The 25,373-nt window shown below is 43.9% G+C and overlaps 1 protein-coding gene across 1 annotated transcript in view; it reads right to left on the bottom strand.

Annotated features, from left to right (window-relative positions):
* Positions 1–25,373, bottom strand: part of MRE11 (MRE11 homolog, double strand break repair nuclease) — a gene marked incomplete at its 3' end in the record, with an annotated part of 586,107 nt that overhangs the window by 530,007 nt on the left and 30,727 nt on the right. Inside the window, exons 2-3 of the mRNA XM_082248202.1 lie at positions 18,179–18,249; positions 12,276–12,408 (exon numbers count right to left, since the gene is read on the bottom strand). Coding sequence (XP_082104328.1) covers positions 12,276–12,408; positions 18,179–18,201 — 156 coding nt within the window. The 5' untranslated portion in view covers positions 18,202–18,249. The remainder of the gene's footprint in view (positions 1–12,275; positions 12,409–18,178; positions 18,250–25,373) is intronic.

Genomic DNA, 25,373 nt, shown 5'->3' with positions numbered 1-25,373 from the left:
CCAGTAAATACCTGATACAGCCCACTTTCTTTTTCTAACATGGTAAAAAGCCTAGGCTAATGACATCATATACATCTTTTTCTCTCACTCTGGTGAGAGTTTGCCAGCAAGAGAGGGAGGGATGAGTCATAGGAGAGCCAATGAGGGCTGCAAAGCTGGAGGGGGCTGGATGAGGGTGGAGATAACAGGAGACTGCAGGGATCCATGAGGAGAAATGTGCAGGAAGGCAGTGGTGTGAGTGTGTCTGTATATATTTCTTTATGTACATCACGAGACACAGAGCAGCCATAATAATTACTATCTGGGTTATACGCAACCTATGAGAATGGACACTGGCAACAAAAAACACAGGAAGTCCCCCTTTATATAATGTCTTACATACAGGAAGTACCTCAGTTTTTTCGCCAGTGTCTTAAAGGTGATGGTCATGGTTGGAGAAGCTCACCATATTTTTAAAGAAGAAGAAAAAAGATTATGCTACAATCCCGGTTAAGATCTCCGGATCCAAGGGGATTGGCAATCAGATCCATCCAAAAGTGGAGGACCTTCTGTGGCCATTCCTGCGGCGGGAGATCACGTGTGCAAGTTCAGCCTATTTGCATGTAGCATGCCGCACATGTGCAGTAAGGGGCAGAGACGGCGCAGCATTTGAGGAGTGTTTCTGTCGGTGTGAGCTTCTGTCAGAAGCTGGATGGGACACAGAGCAGCTGCAGCTAGGGTGCATGAGTCACTGTGGGTGGATGTTGACAGGCACTGAGAGGTTCTGTTACTTTGGGATAACTGTGCTGTGTGTGATAAGCGGTTACAGCTTGGCACAAACTTAGAGTACACTAAAGTACAGTTGTGCTCAAAAGTTTACATACCCTGGCAGAATTTATGATTTTTTTGCCATTTTGCAGAGAATATGAATTATAACACAAAAATTTTTCTTTCACTCATGGTTAGTGTTTGGCTGAAGCGATTTATTATTAATCAACTGTGTTTATTCTTTTTAAATCGTAATGACAACAGAAACTACCCAAACGACCCTGATCAAAAGTTTACATACACCAGTTCTTAATACCGTGTATTGTCTCCTTTAACATCAATGACAGCTTGAAGTCTTCTGTAGTATTTGTGGAGGAGGCTCTTTATCTTCTCAGATGGTAAAGCTGCCCATTCTTCCTGGCAAAAAGCCTCCAGTTCCTGTAAATTCTTGGGTTTGCGATCTCCCCAAAATGGCTACATTGTATTGAGGTCAGGAGACCGAGATGGCCACTCCAGAACCTTCACTTTATTCCGCTGTAGCCAATGAGAAGTCGACTTGGCCTTGTGTTTAGGATCATTGTCATGTTGGAATGTCCAAGTACGTCCCATGCGCAGCTTCCGGGGTGATGAATGCAAATTTTCCTCCAATATTTTTTGATAACATACTGCATTCATCTTGTCATCAATTCTGACCAAATTTCCTGTGCTTTTGTAGCTCACACATCCCCAAATCATCAGCGATCCACCTCTATGTTTCACAGTAGGAATGCTGTACCTTTCATCAAAGGCCTTGTTGACTCCTCTCCAAATGTAGCGTTTATGGTTAAGGCCAAAAAGCTCAATTTTGGTCTCATCACTCCAAATGACTTTTTGCCAGAAGGGTTGAGGCTCGTCTGTGCTGTTTGGCATATTGTAAGTGGGATACTTTGTAGCATTTGCGTAGTAATTGGTTTTCTGCTGGTGACTCGACCATGCAGCCCTTTTTTATTTAAGTGCCTCATTATTGTGCATCTTGAAACAGCCACATCAGGTTTTCAGAGAGTCCTGTAGTTCACCTGAAGTTATTTGTGGGTTTTTCTTTGCATCCCGAACATACCTGACCGTGGCTTGGTTTCAACAGAACCCCTCATTTTCCACTTCTTAATTAAGAGTATGAACACTGCTGATTGGCATTCTCAATTCCTTGGATATCTTTTTATATCCCTTTCCTGTTTTATACAGTTCAACTACCTTTTCCCGCAGATCCTTTGACAATTCTTTAGCTTTCCCCATTACTCAGAATCCAGAAACATCAGTGCAGCACTGGATGAAAGATGCAAGGGTCTGTCAAGAGTCCAGAAACTCATTGACCTTTGAGGCCCCTTTCACACATGCTGTCTGTTTTTCATCCATCTGTAGACGGATGAAAAACGGACAACAGTGTATCTCTATGAAAAAACGGATGACAACGGATGATCATCCGTTAACATCCGCTTTCATCCGCTTCCGTCATTGTCCGTTTTTTTGAACGGATGAATGCCCTATTTTTCATCCGTCAAAAAAACGGATCGGACGAAAAACGGATGACAACGGATGAAAATGGACGACAACGGATGAAAAACGGACGACAACGGATGAAAAACGGACGACAACGGATGAAAAACGGACGACAACGGATGAAAAACGGATGAAAAATGGAAGAAAAAACGGATGGAAAACTGATACATTTGACGTGACTGAACTGATGAACTGAACGGACGGTATGTGTGAAAGGGGCCTTATACTCACACAGTAATTACAAGTAAACAGATCACAGGTGAGGATGGTTACCTTAATTGCCATTCAAACCCCTTTGTGTCAACTTGTGTGCAAGTTATTAGGCCAAAATCACCAAGGTATGTAAACTTTTGATCAGTGTCATGTGGGTAGTTTCTGTTGTCATGATGATTTAAAAAGAGGAAACACAGTTGATTGATAATAAATGGCTTCAGACATACACTAACCATGAGTGAAAGAAAAGTTTTTGTGTTATTATTCATATTCTCTGAAAAATGGCCAAGAAATCATAAATTCTTCCAGGGTATGTAAACTTATGAGCACAACTGTAAGTGCCTCAAGTTTTCTTGTCTGGATCAATGTCCTCCCAGAAAAGAAGTGGGGGGGGGGGGGCACAGCAGGAAGGGACACAAGTGTGCCACCATCAGGATTGGAAGATCCTAGCTGAACATCCTCTGTTAACCTCTCCTGAGAGGTCAGAGGCGACTGGCCAATCTGAGCCATTACAGTTGTCAGGCATAGTAGCTACATCTAGTGATTCTTTCTCAGCCTAGGTCACAAAGGACGATTTGGCATCAGCTTTAGCCAGCCTTGAGGGAAAAATTGCTGGCAAGATTGTTTCAGTGTCACAAGGAGGGAGGAAACGTGATAGATCCCCCTCACCTGAGCCCTCCCCCATGTTTTAGTTCAGGATTGGGCAAAGGTATGTGGAAGAAGTAGCTGTAAATGGGATTCAGGGTCTGAGGAGCTATTCTCGGCCTCTCAATCCCAGAGATTGTTAATTCAGTCTCTCACTGAAATGGTCCGGATTTAAATTCCCTCCTTTAGAGATTTCTGAAGTCTCTTTTTCCTCATTAGGCTCGTTAACGCCCTCCTCAAAATTTTCAGGCTCTTCCCTTACATCTGCTTTTAGAGCAAGTCGTTTTTTTTTTTTTTTCACTATTATTTATTCTTTTACATAATGTAACAACCCGCCTCCCAGGGCGGGACAAATAAAACAAAAAAAAGGAAAACAAATGTTCATGAGAGGGAGAGGCCATTACGAAAGCACAATAATCAAATAATCCCTAGAAAAACTTAGGGCACATATACTCTCTCCACTGGGACCATATCAGATCGACCTTTTGTATAGAATTCCTAAGGTAATAGGTGTGTTTTTCATAAGTAATACATTTATTAATATCCTAATAAAAGTGGGCGCTGATTGGTGATGTGTGTGCTTAAAGTAAATTGTCCCAATCCCTCAGAATTACCAAGTGATATGTAAAATTACATCTGGAATACAAAGAGCATAAATTAGTATAACCACAGATAAGTAAAATCAAAGTGATATAGAAGTCTAATATAAAGTGCTGAGTGCTTCTATTAGCATATATTTGATATCTTATTGCACCAAATATCTTATTGAAAAGTGCACCAGTGCATAAATAAGTGAAATCAATACATGAAATTCAACCAACAAATTCATATGCAATTTAAATAAAAAGTCCAAAATAATCCTTAAATCATGAGTTTGACCCAACACTGTGCTTGAAGAAAAAACATAGAATCCACCTTGTGAGCTAGTCCACACCTAAATGCTCACCAAATCGCAGCAGGCCGCTAGGACCTATAACACTCTTAAGGATCTCGAGATTTTTAAACCTATGGGCAACGTCCTCTCCTCTCTCTCTTCAAAGGTTATCAATAGTAAATTCCCACACTCACAGATAATTAAATATAGGACAAACTCCTCTCCACCAATGAAAAAGGGGCAAAAGAACAGGGAGCTAAAATAGTGTAACATTTTATTCAAAAGGAAAAAAAGAATAGAGATAATGTGCTTACAAAAATGGTACCCCGCCTGACACAGGTAAGAACCACCAAAAATTTGAATAGTGTCCCCCTCCATTACCAATTGACTAGTTCACATTCTCCTACACTCTCCGAGGTCGCGGCCGGCAGGCGTTCAACGGCAGAGAGAAAGTGACATCACTGGTTAACAGGAAGTGAGGATGGTGTTCAGACCACAATGCATTTCTCTGTTCCATTTCTTTTTTTTTACACTTTGTCTGCTGTTACAATAAAGATCATTATAACAGAAAAGTTTTTAACTGTCATGAATGGGTTACATTCATGACTTCTGTGATCAAGAGTGATCTGTGATTGGCTACAGCTAATCACATGGTACAGGGTGCTGTGACTGACCCAGGTACCATGTGATAGCTGTAGGCTAACAGTTTTGTTAATACTGTATTGCGATTACGTGATCACATCTTCACCGAGCATCGGGATTCGCAATCTGCTGTGTCCACCGCAGCGCGCCCCGAAACATGTAAGTGATTTTGCCTGCACATGCTGCCCAGCCACAGTATATGTACTGTGGCTGGTCGGGAAGTGGTTAATTTCAATCGTCTGGCCACAAATGCACTGCTTTTTTTTTCATACTCTGAGCTAGGACAGTAAAAACAGTAATATGGTGTAAACATTCCATAGTTTAACTTTGTGCCGCCACCTATAGCATCACAACAACTTGAACATTTTTAGTAGGAGCTCAATGGATATTTCAAAAGCCTGTACACTGAATTGAACCCTTTTATGACCATTTAACACATATGTGCATTGGCAAAAGGGTGGGCTGACCCATGTGTGTTGCTGGGTGGCTGATGCTTCTGTGCTCACAGCTCGCTCACTGCGCACTCCCAGCATAGAGGCCAAGCTGTGAAAGACAGATCTTGGTTCCCACTAATGATCAGTAGTCTGCAGGACCAGTTTCCGATCATGTGACCACTGTGGGAGCCAATCACGGTGGTCACCTGATCAGCCAATCTTTCCTGTACCCCGGCATTCAGAACTTTTTTTTATTTTTTTTAAATACATGCATGGCCTCCCCCTATAGGTAATAGATATAACAACAAGGACAGAGTATGTCTGATAGGACATTGCCAATTACACATTTTGTCAAAAGGTGTCAACTGGCAGGAACATTTCCCCAGTGCAGGAAGCGTAGACATGAAGTTGTAGAATTCTCCAGAACCCAAAAGGGAAAAAAATAATAGGTTTTGTTGCATATTGGATATGGAAGGTGTGACGGACTCTTGACAGCCTAGGTATCTCTGCCAAGGAACTGCTTCCTCGCCGCTGGAACATAAGCTATTATATTAAGTGCAAACAGAAACAGTATTTATTGAAAATTCACAGAGAATTTATACCACACAAATCAGATAAGAGCTTGAAGCTATTAGCCTAAACAACGCCCACCCCAGTCAGCCCAGTGCCTACTTAGGAGTACATGGAACAGAGACACCCAGACAGTATACTATTAGTCATTTAGAGGTGATCCCAAGGTAACAACAGCAATCTCAGGGTACAATTTGATAGCTCCGAGCCCCGAGATCCACAAAGCTGCGTCCCCCAAGGTCAGGGACTGAAGCAATAGCTAGTAAAAGGAACATGGGAGCAGTCCCTACTGTAGCCAGGTGAGAATTCAACAGCTGCGGTTAGTAAACCCCAATAAGATGTTGTGGTGCAAACACAAAGCCGGCCAGAAGGCTTTAACCCTTTCACTGCCAGGTCCTCCGCTCCACTTTTAAACTTTACTGGCCAGGCCATTCTTGCAATTTTTCCATTGCTTTGTTATTTTTCCCTTACAGCTTTCAGAGTTTGTTAAAGACCCCCCAAACCATATATTTTCTGAAAGAAAATGACCAGTAGAATACAAATAAAGCACTACTGATTTTTAGGCCACAATGATATGTGCACAAATGTTTATCAAAACAATATTTTTGTTAAAAGTAAACTAAAAAAAATCATTGTTTTTATCAAATAAAAACTCAGCACATTTTACAAAATTCCTACTAAATATAATAAGCTAACCTGTATTTAGTTAATAAATAACTATTTTTAGATATTAGACTGCGCCTTTTGCGAAATGGTAAAAAATCAAACATATGCAAAAATGGAAATATCCAAATTTCTCTAAAAATCTAGAGGTTTTCATTGTTCCCTAAGGGCTCTTTCACACGGCCGCTCCGCTTGTCCGCAAATCATCCTATTTTTTTGCAGATGATTTGCGGACATAATGTAAGTCAATGGCACTGCGGATGTCAGCAGAATACCATCCGCTGACATCTGATTTTCTTCCTTTCAGTTCTGTTCCGTTTTTTGGAACGGAAACAGAACCCCATTTTTTCATCCGTTCAAAAAATGGAAAGGAAGGAAAATCGGATGTCAGCGGTGTCATCCGCTGACATCCGCAATGCCATAGACTTACATTATGTCCGCATATCATCCGCAAACGGAAAAAGTCCCGCAGCGGACAAAAGCAGCGGAGCGGCCGTCTGAAAGAGCCCTTACAGCTTTCAGAGTTTAAGACCCCCCCAAACCATATATTTTCTAAAAGCACATCACCTGTAGAATAAAAGGAAGGTGCTACTGTGATACTTGCACAAATGTTTATTAAAATAATACATTGGCTTGAAATTCTCTAAAATCATTTTTAGCAGATATAAACACAGCAAGTTTTACAAAATTCCTGCAAAATTCCTAGTAAAAAATAAAAGCTTAACCTGGATTTGGGTAATAAATTACAAATATTTGTAATTTTTAAATTACGTCTTTTTGTAAAACGGTGAAAACTGTAAATAACCACATTTCTCTAAAAATCTTAAGTCAGTCATTGTTCCCTTACAGCTTTCAGAGACCCCCCAAACCATAGATTTTCTGAAAGCACAAGACCAGTAGAATAAAAGGAAGGTGATAGCGATTTTAAAGGATTCTAAAGGCCCCACAATATTTGCGCAAATGTTTACCAAAGCAATATTTTCACTACAAATACACTAAAATCATTATTAGCAGATACAAACACAGCAAATTTTACAAAATTCCTGCTAAATTCCTACTTAAAGCGGTAGTATATCGATTTTTGTGACTTTTACCTACAGGTAAGCCTATAATAAGGCTTACCTGTAGGTACAATTAATATCTCTTAAACCTGCACGGTTTAGGAGATATTTGCCCTGCATCCAGCCGCTGACGTCTGCGGCGCATGCGCTCTGAAGGTCCGGCGGACCTTCGGAGCTGCTTGCCGGATCTTGCCGGAAAGTGAAACTCCCGCGTCCGAGCCACCAAACCCGGAAGAGACACCGAGGGAGCATGTCTGTGCCCACAGCGGTGTCCGGGGGTCCGCGTCGGGGCTTCGTTTTAAGGTAAGTATTTCATAATGAGCTAGTATGCGATGCCTTTGTCTTGCAGGGTTTTTTTTTTTATCAGTATACAACCGCTTTAATATAAAAGTTTAATCTGTAATAAGTTAATAAAAAACAAATATTTGTAAATTATAAATTGCACCTTTTTGTGAAATGGTGAAAACTGAACGTACACAAAACTATAAATACCCAAATTTCTCTAAAAAAAACTGGAGGTTTTAATTTTTCACTTTTAGAGTTTTTTTTAAAAGACCCCTCAAACTATCAATTTTCTGAAAGCAAAGGGCCAGTAGAATAAATGGAAGGTGCTGCTGATTTTTAAGGCTCTGGGATATTAGCATAAATGTTTACCAAGATAATATTTTCACTAAAAATGCACTAAAATCTTTTAGCGGATACAAACACAGCAAATTTTACACAATTCCTGCTAAGATCCTTCTAAATATAAAAGCTAAACCTGTATTGAGTTAATAAATACAAATCTCTGTAAATTTTAAATTGTGACTTTTTGAGAAATAATGAAATCGGACGTACGCAAACATTTCTCTAAAAATCTGGAGGTTTTTCTTTTTCACTTACAGCTTTCAGTTTGTAAAAGACCCCCCAAACCATATATTTTCTGAAAAAACATGGCCAGTAGACTACAAAAAAAAAAAAAGAAGAGGGTGCTAATGATTTTCCCTAGGCTATCCAATAGAGACTTCCCGTTGGTGTATCACAGCTCCTCGCCTATTTCAAAGGCAAATGGGGTTAGCATACTACTTGCTAAGTCGGTACCGTGGACCTCTGGTGCGGTGTGGCAGGACGCACAGGGTCGCTTTTTACTACTAAAAGGGAGGATCATGGATGATCAAGTCACCTTAGCCAATGTCTATTTCCCTAACTCTGGGCATTCCCAGTTCCTACGGGACTTACTTCCAATTCTTTTGGAGTTCACTGAGGGGCTGTTGATCTTTGGTGGGGACCTTCATTTTGCGATGGACCCTCAATTAGATGTCCCCAGGGGCTCCTCTCATCTATCCTACGCATGTCTAAAAAGGCTAAAGGCGGACCTGGTTCTCCTCAACCTCATCGACCCCTGGAGGTTACTGCATCCCCAACATCGGGATTACTCCCATTTCTCTCAGGTGCACCATACTTACTCCCATCTTGACCATCTCTTAATATCTCACTGGGATCTTACTAGAGTGATTTCCGCTCAAATTGATGCCATCTACCTCTCGGACCATGCTCCCATTCATGTAAACCTTCGCATAGACCCAGCACACACGAGTCTTGCTTCCTGGAGGCTCAACGAAGCCTTACTACAGTCCCCAGACTCGTGCACCACGTTACGGTCTGCCTTATCGGCCTATTTCGCCACCAACAGGGACTCGGTTGACAACCCTCTCGTTCTCAAGGAAGCGCAAAAACCTGTGGTGAGTGGGCTACTAATACAACTGGGTTCAAGACTAAAACGCAAGTGCTCTAGGAGCACAGATTACCTTGCGGCTAAGCTGCAGAAGCTGGACAGTGTTCATAAGGCTACCCTGGCGTGCTCCGCCTACCAGGAACTGGTTGGGGTCGGCGAGGAGTTGCGGTCTTTACTTTTCCATAAGACAAAATAGAAACTGGCATGGGCTGGTCGAACTGCCTTGGGGGCCAGGAGGTTGACCACCTTGAGCGATATGGCAGCGGAATTCCGCTTCTACTTTCAGGAGCTTTATGGTATTGCAAGAGCTCCTGCTCTAGCGTCGCCTCATCCCACTCTAGCATCTATTCAATCATATATAACGGCGTCTGGTATGCCATCACTCTCGACTGAGGTGCGGAAGGAGTTGGAGGAACCCATCATGATTGAGGAACTGAGCCTGGCTCTATCTTACTCCAAACCCAAGAAGGCCCCGGGTCCTGATGGCCTCACACCGAGACCCTTTCACCCCACTTGGTTGTGGCCCTTAACTCGATCGAAGATGGTCATTCCCTACCAGTTGATTTTCTAAGAGCACATATCTCTGATTCCCAAGGAGGGTAAGGACTTATCTAAGTGCGCTAACTACCGCCCCATTGCGCATCTTAAATTGTTTGCGAGAACTCTGGCAAACAGACTTCTTCAACATATTCCCCACTTGATCCACGGTGACCAAGCGGGATTTGTCCCTTTACGGGACCCCCGCGACAACACCATTCGGGCACTAAATTTAATTCACCCTGCCAGATCCCCCCGATCCCCCCTTCTCCTGCTATCTACAGATGCAGAGAAGGCTTTTGATAGAGTCAATTGGCAGTTCCTTCGTGCTACTCTGTCCCTTATAGGCCTGGGACCTTCCATGCTATCCTGGATTCTCTCACTTTACTCCCATCCCTCTGCAGCGATCAAAGTCAATGATGTGCGGTCAGACTTTTTTGAGATCACGAATGAAACCAGTCAGGGATGCCCGCTTTCTCCTCTGGTCTTTATCCTCACCCTGGAGCCCTTTCTGTGCACCGTCCGGGGGAGGGCGGAGATCACAGGCTATCGAAAGCCTTCTGGGGCCCACAAAGTTGCTGCTTTCACGGATGATTTGATCTTCTTCTTGACTAATACTTTTAGTCTCTCCCTAACTTTGTGCAAGCTCTTAAACTCCTTTGCTGTTCTTATTTCTTTAGATCGTGCCACAACGGAGAGTCTTCGGGCTGTTTGCTCATTTCGGCTGGCCTCAGACTTAATTCGATACCTGGGAGTGAACATTACGCCTAACCCAGATGCTCTATACGCGGTTAATTTTGGCCCCCCTTCTCTCGCAAATTAAGTCTGACCTTGCCCATTGGCATTCTCTCATTCTTACCTGGTTTGGTCGGTGCAGCGCGCTTTAAATGACCATCCTGCCCAATATTTTATACCTGATGCAAGCCCTCCCTGTCCAACTCCCTTCTCCTTTTTTCAAACGCATTAACGCCATGTTTCGGGAGTTCATCTGGTCACATCGAAAACCATGCATACAGCTCAAGCTCCTCTATTTACCAAAATCTAGGGGAGGGCTGAAACTCCCGAAATTTGAAGGCTTACCATAAAGCAGTTCATTTAACCAGAATGATTGACTGGTACTGCCATGCCGAAGCCAAAAGGTGGGTAGCCATGGGAATTTGAGACAACACAGCGAAAAGCTGGCCCTAGATCACGTCGTCAATCCCGAGGGAACGGAGTGGTCACCCTACCCTGGGCAGCAAACTTTCGATCATTAGGGAGGCTTTCCTCTATTCTGCAGTCTCACCGCATCCTTGCCCAATGGTTCCCATCTTAGGTAACCCAGATTTTCCCCCGGCCTTTGAAGGTACACAGTTTCTTGAATTGATCCCAGAAGGTCAATTGCATCTTTGGGACTTTCTTGGGGATGATGGGAAGCTTTCCAAGACAATTCTGTCAAAAGTGACCAGCTCCCCCTTGGAGCGGTCTTCAGCTCCGTCCCCCGGGTATCCCTCGCCAACTGACAGAATCAGAGCACATATGCCAAAGCAGGAACCCAACCCACCATAGTTTCTCCATTATGTATTCTGCTTTAGCCAGCCCACCCCCGGTCTTCTTCCTCCCGTTCCTAGAGCGTTGGGAATCTGACCTCCACACTAAATTCACGGATGCCCAAAAAGAAAAGATCATTCACTTCGCACATAAATCATCAATAGCTACAAAAGGTCCAAGAAACAGGTTACAAGATTCTCACGAGGTAGTATAGGGTGCCCTCACTTGTTCACCTTTTCACCCCACAAGTCTCAGACAAGTGCTGGCGGTGCGATCTTGATTGAGGGACTTTGTTTCATATTTTGGGAATGTCCAAAAATTAAGCCATTCTGGCATGCAGTGTCCAACATCATCAAACGCCTAACTAATGTAGACCTCACAGATGACCCTGCGGCATGCCTGCTTCATTTCCCCGGCTATTCTCATTTATTCGAATTGGTTGTCAACTGCCTTACACATCATTTGTGCAATTGGTATCCCGGCAAGGTGTACATTTTTGAACATTATACTTCCTAGGCCATTCTATTGCTTTACCTCTGATGACTTTTACTGTTATGCGGCCTATCTAAAGTGTGAATTTCACCATTGTGTACCATGCTATGTGCCTACCTCTACTTTGCCATTGCACTTGTTTGTACCACAACCTTGACTAAATAAAGGAATTACCAAAATAAAAAAAAAAATAAAAAAATAACAAGCAGTTAACCCTTGCAATGTGTGTGCTTTACTCTAACTTAAAAAGCATTGTATAGCGAAAGTTAATTTTTGACCGCAAAGGATATGGTTTTCCTCCTTTTCATTTTTTCTAAACAGTCAGAAGCAAGGACAATAATGTTAGGTTAGGAGTTTGTGGCATTATCAATTACAGCACCTTACTGTGCATTAAATCCTATTATTCATGTAATAACAATAAACTACCTAATGGCCACTTGTGCGGCTGGAGCATAAAGACCCTGCAATTACTGCCTGCAAGGGTCCTTGGCAATTTGAGGCAAATTATATTGAAATGAACGGCAGAACAATGAAGTCTGACAATGGAAAAGACCTTGCTTTTCTTTGTTAGTCTCTTTCATACGAGAAGCCATTGCACAGAATTATTTCACGCTTACCTCATTATCTCTCGCCAGCCGCAGGATCTCATCAAAAGTCACAAAAGTGTCGTTCCCTCGTACTGCATCTTTCTCCATGTAGCCCAGGTGGATGTCAGTGGCCACCAGGATCTTAAATGTGTCTTCATCATCTCTATAGACAAAGAAGATGGGTGAAATTTTAATTCACAGTGGCACTGATTGGAGATTCAGGGCTATTATTTGATCATACAAAGGACTGCACTTTCCTTATAAAATAAACAGGCATGCTGCGTTAGCAAAAGAGCTTTTTACACACTTTACTGTACATTCATAAGAAAATTGGCATTATAATGGTATATAGATCAGATAAAGGGAATCTATAACTTATCAAATTATACCTTTGGATATTGCAGACTCTGTCAACATATTTGAACAGACATACATTAGGTCTTGATTGAAATAGTCTACAGATAAAGACAATATACTTGCACAAATTGCACCTGACGTTAGGATAGTGAATTTATTTTTATTATCTAAATTAACAAAATTGATATCCGACATAAGGAAAAATATGAATTTTGACTTTCTTGTAAATTCCATATCTTAAGAGTACAGAACAGGACAAAGACTGGATATTGATAGACCCTAGGTTGTTTCTGGTCACACCCTCTTGGGGGTACCCCTATCTTCAGGTGATTCGGTACCCCTATAACCTTACCCCACTCTGTCAAACCTCAGAGTAACACAGGAACAGAGGAGAGGGTGTCATGATTAATATACTAAAAAATGCAGGAATTTACAGATAAGTCAAATGCTAGCCACCAAGAAGGCCAATCTGCAAGAGGGATCACATAAGGGGAGTTCCCTAATGGATTCAAAAGAGGATTTCTGCAGGGCAGAGGAATCTGGAGTCCCCAATTTCTGGCACAAGAAAATGAAGATGTTGGGATAAAGGGTTCATGTTTGGTCTAGGCGGTGATGACTGGGGAAATCCACCTTCCAATTGTCCAACCCCAGAACGTGAACAGCAGAGACTGCAGGACAGTATATCTCAACCCAGCAGATGATCAGACTTATCTCCTTCAAGGCTGCCTGACACCTGGTAACCCCTTGACTGCTTGTACCCTGAATAGCTGTCCCTGAAGAAGAGGGGGTCCAGTGGTGCAGATTATTGCTCTAAGCTCCAAGGCGCTGTTGGGAAGCTTTGCTTTCCTGGGTTTTTAGGCTCCCTTAACTGTGAGAAATTGGAACACTCCTCCCCAGCCTGTAAGGCTGGCATCTGTTGTTACCACTTTCCAAAAGTGTGTGAGAAACAACTTTCCCATTTCAGGAGCTGGATTGGAAATCCAGCAAGCTAGGGAGTTCTTTGCTTGATTAGAGAGAAGCATAGGGAAGTCAAGAGAGAGGGTGTTTTTGTTCCAGGCCAACAGAATGTTGTGTTGGAAAGACCTTAAGTGGAACTGAGCAAAGACAACAGCCTCAAATGAGTCAACGAGGCCCAGGACTCTCACTGAGAATCCAATTAAGGGATGTGCTTTAGATTTTAAGGTCTGAGCATGAGATCTTAGAGAGGTTTGCTGGAAGAAAAACTTTGCCTGGGCCATGTCTAGAATGAGGCTTAAGTATCCCAGGCGAAGGGCAGACTTTTGAAAGTTGATTATCCATCCGAAAGTCTAAAGAATTGGAAGGGTCCTTTGGATATTTGCAGGCAGTTTTGAGTGAAATTAATCCTTTAGAAGAAGGTAGAAGCCCCTGAAGAAGGGGGTTTTGGAGCCTTCCACTGTGGAAGAAGGACCTTTCTTTCTGTGACATCCTTTCCACCAAAGAGACATTCTCCATGAAAAGGCATATATGAGTGAGGCGCCTTTTACAGGTAGCTTTTGCAGACCAGGCTTTCAGCCATATAATTCTGCCCAAATGGACTGAAATGAAAGCCATTCTAGAAAATTTGTGTCATAACTTGTTCTAGAGCATCAACACAGAAAAGCAAAGTGGAAGGTTTAAGTGTCTGTAAATGTTCTGGCAGAATTCAGTCCTGAAAGAAAGAATCTTGTGAATTGTTCCTTGCCCTAGTCCAATTAGCTCTAGTTTGACGGAAATTGCAGCAATAGCTGGGCTGGACCTGCAAGAGTAAAGAGAGCCATTAAGATTTTCTCAAATTTTCTGTCTGCAGAATCTTTAGATGAAGGAGCACCTTCAACAATCACAGTAAGACTGAGACGCAACGTCTACTACAGAAACATTACAATATTTAGTGAATCATTTTTTACACTGGATATAGCTTGTCAATAATTCTAAGAGGGGGAGAATTATTTTCAGGAGAAACCTTATGGTCATAAATTGCCCATTCTATTTGTTCATGAATGGATATTGCCTTTTTAGACTCTGCAGGTAGTGTAGTACTCAGAGGGGCGTGGCAAGATAGAGAAGAGTCAAGTGAAACTATACTGAGGCTATAAGAAATTAAATCAATAGTGGTGTGCTTTTCTAGTGCTCATAATACTTCTAAAAATGATATACATATACAAGTGCATTTAAACTTAAATCTTACAATGGTCACATGCTGGAGCAAATATCAGAAAATAATATCGTCAAATTTAACACACAGTGTGCAATAATCATCGAGTGTGTGCTACACAACAAAAAATTGGATTTTTGTAAGACATTACCATAAAATAATTTTCTCCGAGTCCTCTGACAGATGCAGCTCTCAATGTTTCTTCACGAATGGGTAATGCGCCATCTACAGGAGTAGACTAGGCAGTGAAAATTTTTCAATTGACACTCCTATAGGGGCTGTCCCTCATGACATTACCCCAGACACACTGTGCTCACTAATCAGTTTCGTAGCAAGCAGTGAAAGAAAACACAACCATCCTCAAACAGAGGGGCGGGAGCTGCGACTGTCAGAGGACTCAGGGAAAAGGATTTTACGGCAAGTTCTTACAAAAATCCAATTTCCTCTTACGTCCTCTGACAGTCGCAGCTCTCAGTGTTTCTTCACGAATGGGACGCCCCAAAGCAGTGTAGGCATGAGGGGTGGGAAGAACGCAACCAAAAAACGCATTTCCAAGGCTTAAAACGTAGCCAACAGGGCAACAAAAGCTCAACCAACAGGAGCTTCCCCCAAAACGAAAATTAACCCCTGAAGAGAAGAAAAACAAGTCTTCGTCAAACAGCAGCCTGCAAAACCTTGTGGCCAAAGCAAGCATCCGAGGATGCCAGCAGATCAATCTTGTAGAATTCTGTAAGTGTGTGCAGACGACCAGGTCGCGGCCTTACACACCTGAGCCACAAAAGCCTGATGGCGAAAAGCCCAAGAGGCACTTTAGTGCTCTCGTAGAATGCGCCCTTACAGGGAAAGGAGGAACCTGACCCTTCAATGAATAGGCCTGAACAATTGTCTGTCTGATCCATTTCAATATGGTTGCAGCAGACGCAGCCAAACCCTTACAAGATCCCTCAGGAAGGACAAACAGAGAATCAGACATCCGAAAGGATTCCGTGGCCGACAGGTAAACCTTCATCGTGCAAACCACATCCAGAGAATGCAAGGCAAATTCCTTGGGATGCTTGGGCTTAGCACAAAGCGAAGGCAAAACAGAATCCTCATTAAGGTGGAACGCTGACACCACCTTAGGAAGAAAGGATTAGTTAGGTCGCAGAACAACCTTATCCCTATGAACTACTAAATATGGCGAGCGGCAAGATAAAGTCGCCAACTCAGACACCCTGCGAGCAAAGGTGATAACCACCAAGAAAGCAACCTTCTGAGACAGCAAAGGCAGAGAAATTTCCCAGACATTCTCAAATGGAGGACATTGAAGAACGGACAAAACCAAACTCAGATCCCACGGAGGTAAAGGAAACCTCCTTGGTGGGGCCAGATGACGCACCCCTTTAATAAAGGGGCGAATCAAGGACTTAGTCGCCAAGGGACGTTGGAAGTAAATGGCTAAGGCCGACACCTGACCTTTTATCGTGCCCAAAGCCAAACTTTGCTCCACACCTTTCCGCAAGAAGGCCAAGACCTTCGCCACTGAAAAAGAGCGAGGATGCAACCCTTGCGACTCACAGGCAATATACATTTTCCAAGTACGATGATAAATCTTCCTGGAAGTCCCCTTCCTAGCCCTCAACAAGGTAGGAATCACAGAATCAGAGAGGCCCTTGTCTCTCAACACCTGGCCTTCAACAGCCAAGCCGTTAAAGCCAGCGACTGTAAAGCAGGATGAAAGATCGGTCCTTGAGACAGCAGATCCTCCCTCAGAGGCAGCCGCCAGGGAGGCTCGATGGCCATCTTTACCAGGTCCGCGTACCAAGACCGGCGAGGCCAGTCTGGTGCCACCAGAATTACCTGCACCTTCTCCACTGCCAACCTGCGGAGGAACCGTGACAACAGCTGTATCGGAGGAAAGGCATAAAGCAGCCGATAGCGGCTCCAAGGCACCACCAGTGCATCTGCGGCGTCGGCCAGAGGATCTCGAGCTCTGGCCACAAACTGCTCTACCTTTCTGTTTAGACGAAATGCAAACAGATCAACCTCCGGAGTTCCCCATCGGGCACACAGGAGGCGAAAAACCTCCGGATGCAGGGACCATTGCCCCTGATCCACGGCCTGACGACAAAGGAAATCCATCTGCCAGTTCTCCACCCCTGGAATGTGGACTGCGGAAAGAGCCGGAACGTGCGCCTTGGCCCAAGTCAGAATTTCGGCCACTTCACTGGCCGCCCGGGCACTCTTGGTGCCTCCCTGGTGATCAACATAAGCCACAGCCGTGGCATTGTTGGTTTGAACCCGAACCGGGAGACCGTGCAGCCGAGGCATCCAATGGAGCAGGCAGAGTTTGATCGCCCTGAGCTTCAGGACATTTATCGGTAAAGATGATTCCACCTTCGACCACGTTCCTTGGGCACAAAGAGTGTTCAGTACTCCACCCCAGCCCATCAGGCTGGCATCCATGGTGATCACCATCCCCAACAGCAGCAGAAAGGACCTGCCCTGGCTCAGAGCGGGCGACAGAAGCCACCACGAGAGCTCTGACCTCATGAGACGGCTTAGACATATCATCCTGTCCAAGGACTGTAGATCCTTGTCCCACATGGCAAGAATCTCTGCTTGTAGAGGCCTTGTGTGAAATTGGGCAAACGGGACCGCCTCGAAGGCCGACACCATCAGCCCCAGAGCGTAATACCCAAGGTATTACCGAGGTTGCACTGATATGAATGTACTACTTTTACTGTTATAGTAAAAGGCAGTGAAGAGTTGATTAAAAAATTCAAAGTGAATAAAAAATAAGGCTAAGTTCACCTTTTTATAACATGTTACACCTGTATCCAGGGTGAAATATGTAACATGTTAAGAAGTATGAGCAGACAGCTACACTGACAGTCTGCATAAGCTTTGCACTGAACCCGCGATCTGCTGATCAATGTTTTATAGGTTCCTTATTAAAAAAAATAAATAAATGCATTTTTTTACCTGCAAGAAGATGTAAATTTAATACTTATTTAAAAAAAAAAAAAAAGGTGAACTTAGCCCTTAAGTACAGAAACTTCATAAGGAATAAAGGATTCAATACCTAAAGAAACTAGCAGAAAACAGGTCTCACATAGTGGAATAGCAATGCAGGGGTATGCCAGTGTCCAATCACCTGAAGACAAAAATTTATATCAGAGTCTATGAAAATCCAGCCTGTGTCCTGTACTGTAAGATACGTACACCCCTACATTTACCAGCACTTCAGTCTATACACTAGAATCAGATTACATGGCAGTGATTATAATAATAATCAGGAGGAACCCGGTGAAAAAAAAAAAAGCCTGAAGAAAAATAACGCAGTTACCACATCCAAGGACTGTTAAGCTTTTTTATATTAAATTTATGTGAAATAGCGATACAATTTAATTTTAGGTAGATATGGCCTTAACAATTTACTTACAGAGACCCCCCTGATGAACTCATTTCTACTCCTTAAGTGACTGCAAAGAACCAGCTGGAATAAATTCTCGCCTACAAAAAAGAAAAAGATTAATTAATAAAAGTAAGCATGTAGCAGTGTGTAATTCTTCACTTAAATATAACATACAGTTGCTCATTTATAATGCATGAGAATGTAGAAATGCATGCAGCACCCACTCGCTCTCACTCTCACCCTCTCATACTGGTCACTGGAAGTTAAACATGGCATCTCATGGCAAAGAACTCTCTGAGGATCTGAGAAAAAGAATTGTTGCTCTACATAAAGATGGCCTAGGCTATAAGAAGATTACCAAGACCCTAAAACTGAGCTGCAGCATGGTGGCCAAGACATACAGCGCTTTAACAAGACAGGTTCCACTCAGAACAGGCCTCGCCATGGTTGACAAAAGGAGTTGAGTGCATGTGCTCAGCGTCATATCCAGAGTTTTTCTTTGGGAAATAGATGTATGAATGCTGGCTGCGGAGGTTGAGGGGGTCAGCCTGTCAGTGCTCAGACCATGTGGCGGCAACCAGGTGAGGAGTACAAAGACAAGTGTGTCTTGCCTACAGTTAGGCATGGTGGGGGGGGGGGGGGAGTGTCATGGTCTGGGGTTGCATGAGTGCTGCTGACACTGGGGAACTACAGTTCATTGAGGGAACCATGAATGCCAACATGTACTGTGACATACTGAAGCAGAGCATGGTCCCCTCCCTTTGGAGACTGGGCCACAGGGCAGTATTTGAACATGATAACGACCCCAAACACACCTCCAAGACAACCACTGCCTTGCTAAAGAAGCTGAGGGTAAAGGGGATGGACTGGCCAAGCATGCCTCCAGACCTAAACCCTATTGAGGATCTGTGGGGCATCCTCAAATGGAAGGTGGGGGAGTGCAAGGTCTCTAACATCCACCAGCTCTCCGATGTCGTCATGGAGAAGTGGAAGAGGACTCCAATGGCAACCTGTGAAGCTCTGGTGAACTCCATGCCCAAGAGGGTTAAGGCAGTGCTGGAAAATAATGGTGGCCACACAAAATATTGACACTTTGGGCCCAATTTGGACATTTTCAATTAGGGGGTGTACTTACTTTTGTTGCCAGCGGTTTAGACAACAATGGCTATGTGCTGAGATATTTTGAGGGGACAGCAAATTTACACTGTTATACAAGCGGTACACTCACTACTTTACATTGTAGCAAAGTGTCATTTCCTCAGTGTTGTCACATGAAAAGCTATGATAAAATATTTACAAAAATGTGAGGGGTGTACTCACTTTTGTCAATTACTGTATATTGGGTATACATAGTTGGTAAGGATGAATAAAGACACCAGCCCTACCAGTCCAACTGGAGTGTGTGTGAGTATGTCAAAAACCATTTCCCATATCCCTGTATACTGTGTTTGCCAAAATGCCAAACTAAAGCCTCGTACACACGCAAAGAATTTCCGCCGACCGGTCGACCGTCTTTGGTCCAGAGTGGTGTCTGTTGGTTGGAATGTGCTCTAGACTGCACACAAATTTTCCCGCACGACAGAATTCTACTTCAGAAGTGATGTCATGTGTTGGATTGCTTTCTGTGTTCTTTCATCTCTGAGCATGCCTAGTCTTGCTCATAAGATTTTTCCCCATCGAAATCTGTACTAATGAGACAAAAATCGGACGTGTTTTGACGGTCGACAAAAATTATATAGCCTGCACACCAGGATTTTTTCAGCCGAAAAGTCGGAGTCGGTTGTCGGAAGCACCATACTAACAAGCCGAAAATCGGCAGATCGGTCGTCGGACGACATTTCCCGCCCAAATTTCTACGTGTGTATGAGGCTTAAGATTTCTTTTAAATAATATTTCTCGCTGATACCACTGATTGTGGAAGGGAGTTTCACATTCTTACCGCTCTGAAACATAAAAACCCCCTACACAGTTTAAGGTTAAACTGCTTCTCCTACAATTTCATTGAGTGGCCATGTGTCCTCTTACACAGGTATTTGTATATCAATATCATATTACCTCCCCAGCATCTCTTCTCCTGGGAGAAGAAGTTTAATGTCTGCAGTCATTCCTCATAACTGGGGTCCTCCAGTCCCTTTATTAGTTGTGTTGCCCTTCACAACTCTCTCCATTTCCAGCACATCCTTCTTGAGGACTGGTGACCAGAACTGGATGGCATACTCCAGATGTGGCCGAACCAGAGTTTTGTAAAGTGGTAGAATTATAGTTTATCTCAGGAGTAGATCCCCCTTTTTTTGCAGCTAATATTCTGCTAGCTGTGCTTGCTGCAGCTGGGCATTGCATGCCCTATTGTCCCATTGCTTCTCCCCCAAGTGAGTAACTTGCGTTTTTGATCTTAGCCCCCCAAGTGCATTAGTTTACATTTTACAACATTAAACTACATTTGCCATGTACTTGCCTGCCCCATTATTTTATTGAGGTCTTCAATATCCTACACAAGTTATATTGTAATTGAATGTTATGAAAAATGACTTTTCCTTTATCAATCTGCAGCGCTGTAATTTTCTGTAAAGTGCAATTTGGCTACCTGGAGGAGTTCTAAACAAAACGCCCCCCCCCCAGAAATGTATTTTCCTGGTTGTTTAATTGGCTTACTAATTTTACCAGAAGTCTGCACTAGTGGTGCACCGAAATGAAAATTTTGGTGCTGAAACTTAAAATTCAGAATGCACTGGGCCAAAACGGAAAGTGACAGTTTTTTCAAAAAAATATATATATTTTTATATAGAATTATATTATATTCGATATTTTAAATAACATCATAAATTAATAGGAATTTAAAAAATAAAATTCAGTAACAGAAAATACAATACTTTAAAGTACCATAAAGAAAAATACTTTAACCACTTGCTTACTGGGAACTTAAACCAGGGCTTGACAAATTTGCCTGAAATCTAGGAGCCAGCTAAAAAAGTTAGGAGCCAGTTTTTTTTTTTTTTTTTTAAACTAACAATCAAGCTTTATTTAATAAAACGGATACTAAATTTACAAATAAATACGACTAGAACTCCACTCTCTTCTATAGCGCAATTGGATGGAAACAGACTGTCTGTCTCTTTCCATCCGATGCCATCTGATCCGATCCATGGGATGGATAGAAAATAGAACCACCATCCGTCTGTTTTTGGCGGACAGGATCAGATGGCAGCAGATTACTGCTCCATAGAGGAGAATGAAGGGTCCGATCAGGTCTGCCTGAAAAACTGACAGGCGGACCTGATCAGACAGCCCGTGTGAAAGGGGCCTTCGGCTGTGGCACGGCGATGAGGAAAAAAAAAAAAAAAAATTATATATATATAATTTTTTTTTATAATAATTAAAAAAAAAAAAAGAAAACATTATTTATTTTTTTTACATTTAAAAAATAAATTAATAATAATAACCACACTCCCTGTCCACTTACCTTTAAGCAAAGGTAACTGGACAGAGAGATGAAGCCTTAAAAAACTTCCCTCTCATTTCCTCTTTGGAAGGAGATGGGAAGGCATTGAGAACATGCATTACTCCCGGCCACCACAAGGGGGCGCCAGTTCCCCTAGCCTCTCATCTCACAGAAGAAAGCCGAAAAGCCGGGGCCTCAATTTTTGGACGGCGCGGAAATCCGTGCACTCGAGGAGAAGGTGGGGGGCGCAAAAGGGACAGGACACCTCCTGCAGGGCACCCCAGGCGCCAGGTCACCAATTCTAGTCGCAAATGCGACCTGGCGCCCGGGTTTGTCGAGCCCTGATTAAACCCCTTTCCTGCCCAGGCCAATTTTCAGCTTTCAGCGCTGTCCCTCTTTGAATGACAATTACGCGGTCACGCTATACTATACCCATATGAAATTCTTATAATTTTTTTTAAACAAATAGAGCTTTCTTTTGGTGTTATTTATTCACTACCGGGGTTTTTATTTTTTGCTAAACAAACAAAAAAAGTCCAAAAAAATTGGATTTTTGACTTTACCGTAAAATCTATTTCTCTGATGTTCATTGACGGATATAGCTCCTGATCTTCTTAACGACTGGGTTATACTGCCCCCTACAGGGGTAGGATGCTAGGCAAAAAAAAGTCTAGCTAAGCCTATGGGCAGTCCCAGGGGGTATACTCCATCTCTCTGCTATAGGTAATTCGTTTTGTTACAAGCAGTGTCAGAAGAATTACAACTCCACAGAGGGGTGGGTGCTGTGTCCGTCGATGAACATCAGAGAAATGGATTTTACGGTAAGTCAAAAATCCCATTTTCTCTTTTGTTCATTGACAGACACAGCTCCTGATCTTCTTAACCATTGGGACGTCCTAAAGCAGTGTTAAAAATGAGGTGAACAGCGAAAAAGAAATTCGCAAGGCTAACTATAGGCAACCAGGTAAACAGGAGCTCAACCAAAACACCTGGAGCTCACCAGGTCCACCAGGTCCTCTAAAGAGCAGCCTGCAAAACCTTGCCCTCAAAGGAAGCATTGGCAGGTGCCAACACATCCTCTTTATAAAACTTTGAGAAAGTGTGCACAAACAATTGAGTGGCCGCTTTGCAAACCTGCGTCACTGAAGCCCAATGACGGAAGGCCCAGGAGGCACTGAGCGCCCGAGTAGAGTGCGCCTTGACAGAGAAAGGAGGAACCTGACACTTGATGGAATAGGCCTGAATCACCGTCTGTCTGATCCATATGGAAATGGTCACAGAGGAAGCGAACAACCCTTTCCAAGGCCCATCCGTAAGCACAAATAGTGAGTCTGACTTCCTAAAAGACTCCGTAGTTGCCACGTACACCCGACTCGCCAGGACCACATCCAAGGCATGCAAAGCTATTTCCTTTGGATGTTTTAGCCTGAGACACAGGGAAGGCAACACAATGTCTTCATTCAAATGAAAACCAGAAACAACCTGAGGAAGGAACGACGGACAGGGGCGAAGAACCACCTTATCACTGTTCACCAAGTAAGGTGAATGACAGGGAAACGCCGCCAATTGCGACACCCTGCGCACAGAGGTGAAAGCCACCAAAAAGGCCACCTTTTGGGACAGCGTAAGCAGGGGAATCTCCCAAAGATTCTCAAAAGGAGGCTTCTGGAGGACAGAGAGGATCAAATTGAGGTCCAAGGGGTCAAGTTTCTAACTCCCTAAAGAAAAGTAAGCACCAAGTAGTATGTAGCCAAGGACCGTTGAAAGAAGACCACTAAGGCCGACCCCTGACCCTTGTTAGTACTCAAGTCTAGTTTCTGCTCAACCCTCCGTTGAAGGACGGTCAAGATCGGAGCCACCGAAAAAAGAGCGAGGATGAACCCAAAGAGACTCACACCACACAATGTACATCTTCCACGTATGATGGTAGATCTTCCTAGAAGTAGATTTCCTAGCTTTTAACAGCGTTGGAATCTCCGACAAAATTTTTAGCCATCAGCACCTGGCGTTAAAAAGCCAAGCCGTCAAAGCCAGCAACTGTAAAGCAAGATAGAAGATTGGTCCTTGGGGCAGCAGATCCAACCTCCCTGAGAGGAAGCTTCCAAGGAACGTCGGTGACCAGCAGCACCAGAGTGGCGTACCAAGCCCAGCAAGGCCAGTCCGGGGCCACTAAGATGACCGGAATCCCTTCTGTCCCGATCCTGCGTAGAAGTCTTGGCAGAAGCTTTAGAGACGGGAAGGCGTAAATCAGATGAAACTGCCATCACCAGCGCATCTGTAGCATCCACCAGAGAATCTTGTGACCGAGCCACAAACCTCTGCACCTTTATGTTGAGCCCGGACGCTAACAGATCCACCTCGGGGATGCCCCACCGGAGACACAACTGATCAAACACCTCCGGATGAAGGGACCACTACCCTTGGTCCAATGCCTGCCGACTGAGGTAATCCGCCTGCCAGTTCTCTACCCCGGGAATGTGTATGGCTGAGAGGGCTGGAACAAACTCTTTTGCCCACCTTAGAATGCCGGCTACCTCCAGAGCCGCCAAGACACTTCTTGTGCCCCCCTGGTGATTGACATAAGCCACGGTCGTGGCATTGTCCGATTGAATGCACACTGGACATCCCTGAATACGATCTGTCCAATGTTCCAGGCACAGTCTGATTGCTCAGAGTACCAAAACATTGATCTGTAGTCTGGACTCTTTTAGTGATAATTTTGCCAAGGACTCCTCCCCAGCCACGCAGTCTGGCATCCATGGTGACCACTATCCAATACAAGGGGAGGAAGTATTTTCCCAGCCCAAGCGCCCAAGAACGAAGCTACCATATCAGAGAATCTTTCGTTGCCCGGCTCAGCCGGATCTGATTGTCCAGAGGTTTCTTGACCCATTTGGCCAGAATCTCCAGAATACGAAAAAACGTATTTTCTTATGAGCCAAGAAGGAGGGCTCAGGTCTACGACAAGGGTCCTTGCCCTTAGTAGCCTGAGGAAGAAAGGTACTCTTCCCCCTGTGAGACCTTTAATGATGACATCCAGGGTAAAACCAAACAGGCGATCGCCTTGAAAGGGAAGATCAGTCAAGGCCTTTTTAGAAGTCTGGTCCGCAGACCAGCATTTGAGCCAAAAGACACGCCGAAGGACCACTGCCGAAACCCGAGCCGAGCAGCATCCAAAGAGACATCACAGATTAACTGCAGCCCCTGGACCAGTTGGTCCGCCAGCTCAGCAAATGCAGGGGTGAGCTACTCCCCCCCCCCCCCCCCAGGTCACTGTACAAAATTGTAGCCCATTCGGTCAGAGTCTACGACACCAGGGCATATCTGCCTTAGTGCCGAACCAGCCAGGGTGTACATATTGCGAGTCACAGTCTCTACCTTCCTGTCAGCCAGGTCCTTAAAGGCCAGGGACTATTCAAACCAGAATCGTGGTTGCCTTGTACAATCTGGAAACCGGAGGGTCCACCACCGGTGAACCTGTCCACTTCTTAAGAAGGGTCTCCTCATAGGGGTATTGCCTAGAAAATCGCTTAGGGACCCCAAGGGGAAGCTTTGGTCGTCCCCACTATTTAGTGACACTTCTGTCAAAAACACCCTTTCCACTCTGGATGGCTTGTGAATGCCAAAGGGAACCTGCACCTCCGCCGCAGCTTCGGCTGCGTCCCTCATCATTAAGATCTCATGCACAGCTACAATCAGCGTGTCCACCAGCACCTTTTCATACGCAGTTGCAGAAGTGGAGGAATCCTCCTCACTATCTGAGGATTCAGGGCGCATGGTCGC

Source organism: Pelophylax lessonae (assembly GCF_965119305.1).
Source record: "Pelophylax lessonae genome assembly, chromosome: 2".
Classification (NCBI taxonomy): Eukaryota; Metazoa; Chordata; class Amphibia; order Anura; family Ranidae; genus Pelophylax; species Pelophylax lessonae.
The sequence above is the reverse complement of the archived record's forward strand: the minus strand, read 5'-3'. Positions and strand labels throughout refer to the sequence as shown.